The sequence below is a fragment of the Cherax quadricarinatus genome, chromosome 72 (genome assembly GCF_038502225.1).
Source record: "Cherax quadricarinatus isolate ZL_2023a chromosome 72, ASM3850222v1, whole genome shotgun sequence".
Taxonomy (NCBI): Eukaryota; Metazoa; Arthropoda; class Malacostraca; order Decapoda; family Parastacidae; genus Cherax; species Cherax quadricarinatus.
Window position 1 is genome coordinate 9,492,152 of NC_091363.1, and position 8,913 is coordinate 9,501,064.

The window sequence follows — 8,913 nt, forward strand, 5'->3', positions numbered from 1 at the left end:
TATTGTGTTATTAGTTACATGTTGTTGCTGCTACTGTATTGTGTTATTAGTTACACGTTGTTGCTGCTACTGTATTGTGTTATTAGTTACATGTTGTTGCTGCTACTGTATTGTGTTATTAGTTACACGTTGTTGCTGCTACTGTATTGTGTTATTAGTTACATGTTGTTGCTGCTACTGTATTGTGTTATTAGTTACATGTTGTTGCTGCTACTGTATTGTGTTATTAGTTACATGTTGTTGCTGCTACTATATTGTGTTATTAGTTACATGTTGTTGCTGCTACTGTATTGTGTTATTAGTTACATGTTGTTGCTGCTACTATATTGTGTTATTATTTACATGTTGTTGCTGCTACTATATTGTGTTATTAGTTACACGTTGTTGCTGCTACTGTATTGTGTTATTAGTTACATGTTGTTGCTGCTACTGTATTGTGTTATTAGTTACATGTTGTTGCTGCTACTGTATTGTGTTATTAGTTACATGTTGTTGCTGCTACTGTATTGTGTTATTAGTTACATGTTGTTGCTGCTACTGTATTGTGTTATTAGTTACATGTTGTTGCTGCTACTGTATTGTGTTATTAGTTACATGTTGTTGCTGCTACTGTATTGTGTTATTAGTTACATGTTGTTGCTGCTACTGTATTGTGTTATTAGTTACACGTTGTTGCTGCTACTGTATTGTGTTATTAGTTACATGTTGTTGCTGCTACTGTATTGTGTTATTAGTTACATGTTGTTGCTGCTACTATATTGTGTTATTATTTACATGTTGTTGCTGCTACTATATTGTGTTATTAGTTACATGTTGTTGCAGTTAAGGTATTGTGGCTTTTATTACTTATGGTAAAAACTATTCAAAGAAAATGTATGGTAACAACAACTCTGAGAAATGTATAAATAAAAATGACTTAATGAGCACAATAATAATAATAATAATTAATAATAATAATAATAATAATAATAATAATAATAATAATAATAATAATAATAATAATAATAATAATAATAAATAATTAATAAATTAATAAATAATAATAATAATCAAAAGTATGGAAAATCCTTCTTACTTAGACATTAAAAATAGTTCATACCGTTGTTCACACCATTAATAAGGCCTCATCTTAGACTGTGCGGCACACTTCTGATCTCTGTACTGAAGAACGGATATAAATACACTGAAGAACATGCAGAGACGCATCACGAAATTAATCCACTATGTAAGGATTCTTACATACGAAGACAGATTCAGAGCCCTGAAACTGCACTGTTTGGAAAGACCTAAAATAATGGGTGATATAAATAGGGTAGTGAGGATATCTAACCAAAAAAAACTTGAAACAAGACACATGCAACATTAGGGTAATGTTATTGAAGAGACGTTTTCCCAACGTGCTTTGTGCGGAACAGTATGTTTAGTGCAGTGTTCTTGTTCTTAATGTTCACCTTGGAATGAACATTTAGGTAATGGAGACTTGCCTTGGAGAAGATGAATGCCCCCATGATGAGGTATGAGATAAAGATGACGAGGAAGAGGAGGTGTAGAGGGAGGAAGAGGAGGGAAGCGGGGGATGCTGTCTTGACAGCATGACAGCAATAGCAGCAGGATGCGCTCCCAGACATGCTAGGCTTAATGGGGTCGGCCAGGGACGCTGCTGCAGGTATCGGACGCCACAGTGGGCGTCCGTGGACTTCGTTGAGGGCGGCGGGATGTAGTGGGTGGGCGTGTGTGGCGCTGGCCACGTACTTGTTACTTTTCTGAGAGTGTCGGCGCCTGTGAGCTTTATGTTGCCTTTCTACCTCTTGCGGCCGTAGTACCGACGCCAGGCTGCTCACGCTTCTGCTGTACTTACGGCACCTTCTGTCGGAGTCGGCGGTAGCGGCGCGGGCGGCAGCTAACTCGGCGGCACTCACAGCGGCACTGACGCTGGGTGCCTGCACCCTCCCATTCTCAACCTTTGCCTTGGGAGCGTCTCTGAGCCCCGCACGGGAGGCCACAGGAAAACTCTGTCGACCTCTCGGCCTCCTCCTGCTATCCAGATAGCTCTGCTCCACCTTGCGTATCTTGTCACTGTTCCTGGTCCTCTCGCGACCCTCCGCCGCTGATACGCTGACCACGGAGGTGAGGGAGGTGGTCAGAGAAGTGGAGGACCTACGTAATACGCGCCCTCCCCCACCTACTACCATCACTGTGTCACCTGCTGCTCCTGCTACCTTCATCACCTCCTCCTCACGCTCCTGCTGCCGCTCCTCTCTAAGCGCCTGCTCACGGTCATCAATACACTCACGCGCACTATCATCAATGTGTTCATTTTTTAAATCCTCTATACGCTCGTGCGCACGGTCATCAACGCGCTCGCGCGCACGTCCATCAGTAAGCTCACGCAGGTTCTCTTGCTGACGCTCTAACTGACGAATATTGTCCATATGCTCAAGTTTGCGTTCGTGTTCATGTTCATGTTGACGTTCGTGTTGATGCTCATGTTGGTGTTCTTGGCGTTCGTGTTGACGGTCATGCTGATGCTCGCGTTGGGGTTCATGCTGACGATCGTGCTGGCGTTCTTGCCGTTCGTGATGACGTTCGTATTGTTGTTCATGTTGACGATCATGTCGGCGATCACTTTGACGCTCGTGATGCCGTTCGGGTAGGCGTTCGGGTAGGCGTTCGGGTAGGCGTTCAGGTAAGCGTCCGGGTAGGCGTTCGGGTAGGCGTTCAGGTAAGTGTCTAGGTAGGCGTTCTGGTAAGTGTCCAGGTAGGCGTTCGGGTAGGCGTTCAGGTAGGCGCTCGGGTAGGCGTTCAGGTAGGCGTTCGGGTAGGCGTTCATGTAGGCGTTCGGGTAGGCGTTCGGGTAGGCGTTCAGGTAGGCGTTCGGGTAGTCGCTCAGACAGGCGTTCAGGTAAGCGTTCTGACTGATTTTTATGATGGCGTTCGTGTTGTCGTTCAGGAAGGCGCTCAGGCAGGCGCTGAGATTGACGCTCAGGCAGGCGCTCAGGTGGGCGCTGAGATTGACGCTCAGGAAGGCGATCAGGTGGGCGCTGAGATTGACGCTCAGGCAGGCGCTCAGGTGGGCGCTGAGATTGACGCTCAGGCAGGCGATCAGGCAGATGCTGAGATTGGCGTTCAGAAAGGCGCTCAGGAAGGTGCTGAGACTGGCGCTCAGAAAGGCGCTTAGATTGGTGCTCAGGTAAGTGCTCAGGTAGGCGCTCAGGTAGGCGCTCAGGAAGGCGCTCAGGTAGGCGCTCAGGTAGGTGCTCAGGTAGGTGCTCAGGTAGGTGCTGGGGTAGGTGCTGGGCTTGACGCTGGTGTTGGTGGTGGTCGGCCATGTTGACTCACACGAAGCTCCTGTAAGATATCAAAGAATATAATAAACTTCCACCACACAAACACACACACAATGTAAATATATACAAGATCTAGATACATTAAGCATGTGGAATGATAGATGGATGATGGAATTTAATGTACTGTACATAGATAAATGGCAAGTAATATAAGTGGGAGAAAGTGAAATCAGGTCACATGTGGAATACAGACTGTGGTATAATATTGAAACTATCACATAGAGAAAGGGATCTAGACGTCATTATTAACAAAGAATTATCATAAAACTGAGAAATTTATATACTACACTTACAAATTATAACATACCTTCCAAATAGATGGAGGTTGAAATGTTAGAAAAGTTGTTTATAACTTATGTGAAGCCAAAATTGGAATATACAGCGGTGGTGTGGTACCCACACCTGAAAAAAGAGACACATAAATAAGTTCGAAAATGATCAGAAAAGAGCTACATTTCGGTTGCCAGAGTTGAGTGACATGAACTATGATGGAAAGCTGAGAACATTAAAGCTGCCCATGTTGGATAATAAGAAGAAAACAGCAGAAATTATGACCACATAAAACATCTTCAAAAAGAGGACACAGTTGTAAACTGAAGAGAAAGTTGTGCGAAAAGGATGGTAGAAAATTGTTTTTCTTAAATAGTGTGATTGACCAGGGCAATGTATTAAAGGAGGCATTAGTAAGTGCTGCAAATTTAACAACATTATATAATGAACAAAATATTGAAGACCAGAGCTTAGGCGTGCTGCTGTAGCTACGCTTGTAGCCCACCCGGATCTTGTAGCCCACCCGGATCTTGTAGCCCACCCGGATCTTGTAGCCCACCCGGATCTTGTAGCCCACCCGGATCTTGTAGCCCACCCGGATCTTGTAGCCCACCCGGATCTTGTAGCCCACCCGGATCTTGTAGCCCACCCGGATCGTGTAGCCCACCAGGATCGTGTAGCCCACCCGGATCTTGTAGCCCACCCGGATCTTGTAGCCCACCCGCATCTTCTAGCCCACCCGGATCTTGTAGCCCACCCGGATCGTGTAGCCCACCCGGATCTTGTAGCCCACCCGGATCTTGTAGCCCACCCGGATCTTGTAGCCCACCCGGATCTTGTAGCCCACCCGGATCTTGTAGCCCACCTGGATCTTGTAGCCCACCCGGATCTTGTAGCCCACCCGGATCTTGTAGCCCACCCGGATCTTGTAGCCCACCCGGATCTTGTAGCCCACCCGGATCTTGTAGCCCACCCGGATCTTGTAGCCCACCCGGATCTTGTAGCCCACCCGGATCTTGTAGCCCACCCGGATCTTGTAGCCCACCCGGATCTTGCAGCCCACCCGGATCTTGTAGCCCACCCGGATCTTGTAGCCCACCCGGATCTTGTAGCTCACCCGGATCTTGTAGCCCACCCGGATCTTGTAGCCCACCCGAATCTTGTAGCCCACCCGGATCTTGTAGCCCACCCGGATCTTGTAGCCCATCCGGATCTTGTAGCCCACCCGGATCTTGTAGCCCACCCGGATCTTGTAGCCCACCCGGATCTTATAGCCCACCCGGATCTTGTAGCCCACCCGGATCTTGTAGCCCACCCGGATCTTGTAGCCCACCCGGATCTTGTAGCCCACCCGGATCTTGTAGCCCACCCGGATCTTGTAGCCCACCCGGATCTTGTAGCCCACCCGGATCTTGTAGCCCACCCGGATCTTGTAGCCCACCCGGATCTTGTAGCCCACCCGGATCTTGTAGCCCACCCGGATCTTGTAGCCCACCCGGATCTTGTAGCCCACCCGGATCTTGTAGCCCACCCGGATCTTGTAGCCCACCCGCATCTTGTAGCCCACCCGGATCTTGTAGCCCACCCGGATCTTGTAGCCCACCCGGATCTTGTAGCCCACCCGGATCTTGTAGCCCACCCGGATCTTGTATCCCACCCGGATCTTGTAGCCCACCCGGATCTTGTAGCCCACCCGGATCTTGTAGCCCACCCGGATCTTGTAACCCACCCGGATCTTGTAGCCCACCCGGATCGTGTAGCCCACCCGGATCTTGTAGCCCACCCGGATCTTGTAGCCCACCCGGATCTTGTAGCCCACCCGGGTCGTGTAGCCCCCCCGGATCTTGTAGCCCACCCGCATCTTGTAGCCCACCCGGATCTTGTAGCCCACCCGGATCTTGTATCCCACCCGGATCTTGTATCCCACCCGGATCTTGTATCCCACCCGGAGCTTGTATCCCACCCGGATCTTGTAGCCCACCCGGATCTTGTAGCCCACCCGGATCTTGTAGCCCACCCGGATCTTGTAGCCCACCCGGATCTTGTAGCCCACCCGGATCTTGTAGCCCACCCGGATCTTGTAGCCCACCCGGATCTTGTAGCCCACCCGGATCTTGTAGCCCACCCGGATCTTGTAGCCCACCCGGATCGTGTAGCCCACCCGGATCTTGTAGCCCACCCGGATCTTGTAGCCCACCCGGATCTTGTAGCCCACCCGCATCTTGTAGCCCACCCGGATCTTGTAGCCCACCCGGATCGTGTAGCCCACCCGGATCTTGTAGCCCACCCGGATCTTGTAGCCCACCCGGATCTTGTAGCCCACCCGGATCTTGTAGCCCACCCGGATCTTGTAGCCCACCTGGATCTTGTAGCCCACCCGGATCTTGTAGCCCACCCGGATCTTGTAGCCCACCCGGATCTTGTAGCCCACCCGGATCTTGTAGCCCACCCGGATCTTGTAGCCCACCCGGATCTTGTAGCCCACCCGGATCTTGTAGCCCACCCGGATCTTGTAGCCCACCCGGATCTTGCAGCCCACCCGGATCTTGCAGCCCACCCGGATCTTGTAGCCCACCCGGATCTTGTAGCTCACCCGGATCTTGTAGCCCACCCGCATCTTGTAGCCCACCCGAATCTTGTAGCCCACCCGGATCTTGTAGCCCACCCGGATCTTGTAGCCCACCCGGATCTTGTAGCCCACCCGGATCGTGTAGCCCACCCGGATCTTGTAGCCCACCCGGATCTTGTAGCCCACCCGGATCTTGTAGCCCACCCGGATCTTGTATCCCACCCGGATCTTGTATCCCACCCGGATCTTGTAGCCCACCCGGATCTTGTAGCCCACCCGGATCTTGTAGCCCACCCGGATCTTGTAGCCCACCCGGATCTTGTAGCCCACCCGGATCTTGTAGCCCACCCGGTTCTTGTAGCCCACCCGGATCTTGTAGCCCACCCGGATCTTGTAGCCCACCCGGATCTTGTAGCCCACCCGGATCTTGTAGCCCACCCGGATCTTGTAGCCCACCCGGATCTTGTAGCCCACCCGGCTCGTGTAGCCCACCCGGATCTTGTAGCCCACCCGGATCTTGTAGCCCACCCGGATCTTGTAGCCCACCCGCATCTTGTAGCCCACCCGGATCTTGTAGCCCACCCGGATCTTGTAGCCCACCCGGATCTTGTAGCCCACCCGGATCTTGTAGCCCACCCGGATCTTGTAGCCCACCCGGATCTTGTAGCCCACCCGGATCTTGTAGCCCACCTGGATCTTGTAGCCCACCCGGATCTTGTAGCCCACCCGGATCTTGTAGCCCACCCGGATCTTGTAGCCCACCCGGATCTTGTAGCCCACCCGGATCTTGTAGCCCACCCGGATCTTGTAGCCCACCCGGATCTTGTAGCCCACCCGGATCTTGTAGCCCACCCGGATCTTGTAGCTCACCCGGATCTTGTAGCCCACCCGGATCTTGCAGCCCACCCGGATCTTGTAGCCCACCCTGATCTTGTAGCCCACCCGGATCTTGTAGCTCACCCGGATCTTGTAGCCCACCCGCATCTTGTAGCCCACCCGAATCTTGTAGCCCACCCGGATCTTGTAGCCCACCCGGATCTTGTAGCCCATCCGGATCTTGTAGCCCACCCGGATCTTGTAGCCCACCCGGATCTTGTAGCCCACCCGGATCTTATAGCCCACCCGGATCTTGTAGCCCACCCGGATCTTGTAGCCCACCCGGATCTTGTAGCCCACCCGGATCTTGTAGCCCACCCGGATCTTGTAGCCCACCCGGATCTTGTAGCCCACCCGGATCTTGTAGCCCACCCGGATCTTGTAGCCCCCCCGGATCTTGTTGCCCACCCGGATCTTGTAGCCCACCCGGATCTTGTAGCCCACCCGGATCTTGTAGCCCACCCGGATCTTGTAGCCCACCCGGATCTTGTAGCCCACCCGGATCTTGTAGCCCACCCGCATCTTGTAGCCCACCCGGATCTTGTAGCCCACCCGCATCTTGTAGCCCACCCGGATCTTGTAGCCCACCCGGATCATGTAGCCCACCCGGATCTTGTCGCCCACCCGGATCTTGTCGCCCACCCGGATCTTGTAGCCCACCCGGATCTTGTAGCCCACCCGGATCTTGTAGCCCACCCGGATCTTGTAGCCCACCTGGATCTTGTAGCCCACCCGGATCGTGTAGCCCACCCGGATCTTGTAGCCCACCCGGATCTTGTAGCCCACCCGGATCTTGTAGCCCACCCGGATCTTGTATACCACCCGGATCTTGTATCCCACCCGGATCTTTTAGCCCACCCGGATCTTGTAGCCCACCCGGATCTTGTAGCCCACCCGGATCTTGTAGCCCACCCGGATCTTGTAGCCCACCCGGATCGTGTAGCCCACCCGGATCTTGTAGCCCACCCGGATCTTGTAGCCCACCCGGATCTTGTAGCCCACCCGGATCTTGTATCCCACCCGGATCTTGTAGCCCACCCGGTTCTTGTAGCCCACCCGGATCTTGTAGCCCACCCGGATCTTGTAGCCCACCCGGATCTTGTATCCCACCCGGATCTTGTAGCCCACCCGGTTCTTGTAGCCCACCCGGATCTTGTAGCCCACCCGGATCTTGTAGCCCACCCGGATCTTGTATCCCACCCGGATCCCAGTAGTAGTGACATCCAAGACTGCTGATTCTGTTGGATGCAGACATGTGGCTCCTGCATGACAGAATGATGATAGCTGGATTGAAGGCTAGTTACCATTTTGTCATAGGCACATGTCGATTAGGCACTAGGCCTGTTGTATACGGTGTGCGCTCGTGTGTGTGTGTGTGTGTGTGTGTGTGTGTGTGTGTGTGTGTGTGTGTGTGTGTGTGTGTGTGTGTGTGTGTGTGTGTGTGTGTGTGTGTGTGTGTATGTGTGTGGGTGCGTGTGGGGGCTTGTGTGTGTGTGTGTGTACTCACCTATTTGTGGTTGCAGGGGTCTAGTCCTAGCTCCTGGCCCCGCCTCTTCACCGGTTGCTACTAGGCCCTCTCTCTCCCCGCTCCATGAGCTTTATCAAACCTCGTCTTAAAACTGTGTGTGGTTCCTGCCTCCACTACGTCATTTTCTAGGCTATTCCACTGCCTTACAACTCTATGACTGAAGAAATACTTCCTACTATCTCTCTGACTCATTTGTGTCTTCAACTTCCAATTGTGGCCTCTTGTTTCTGTGTCCCCTCCCTGGAACATCCTGTCTTTGTCCACCTTGTCTATTCCACGCAGTATTTTATATGTCGTTATCATGTCTCCCCTGACCCTCCTGT

The 8,913-nt window shown here is 52.2% G+C and overlaps 1 protein-coding gene across 1 annotated transcript in view; it reads right to left on the minus strand.

Annotated features, from left to right (window-relative positions):
- LOC128701299 (fap1 adhesin) overlaps window positions 1-8,913 on the minus strand; it is an 88,913-nt gene that overhangs the window by 64,818 nt on the left and 15,182 nt on the right. Inside the window, exons 2-3 of the mRNA XM_070100390.1 lie at window positions 3,655-3,749; window positions 1,485-3,348 (exon numbers count right to left, since the gene is read on the minus strand). Coding sequence (XP_069956491.1) covers window positions 1,485-3,329 — 1,845 coding nt within the window. The 5' untranslated portion in view covers window positions 3,330-3,348; window positions 3,655-3,749. The remainder of the gene's footprint in view (window positions 1-1,484; window positions 3,349-3,654; window positions 3,750-8,913) is intronic.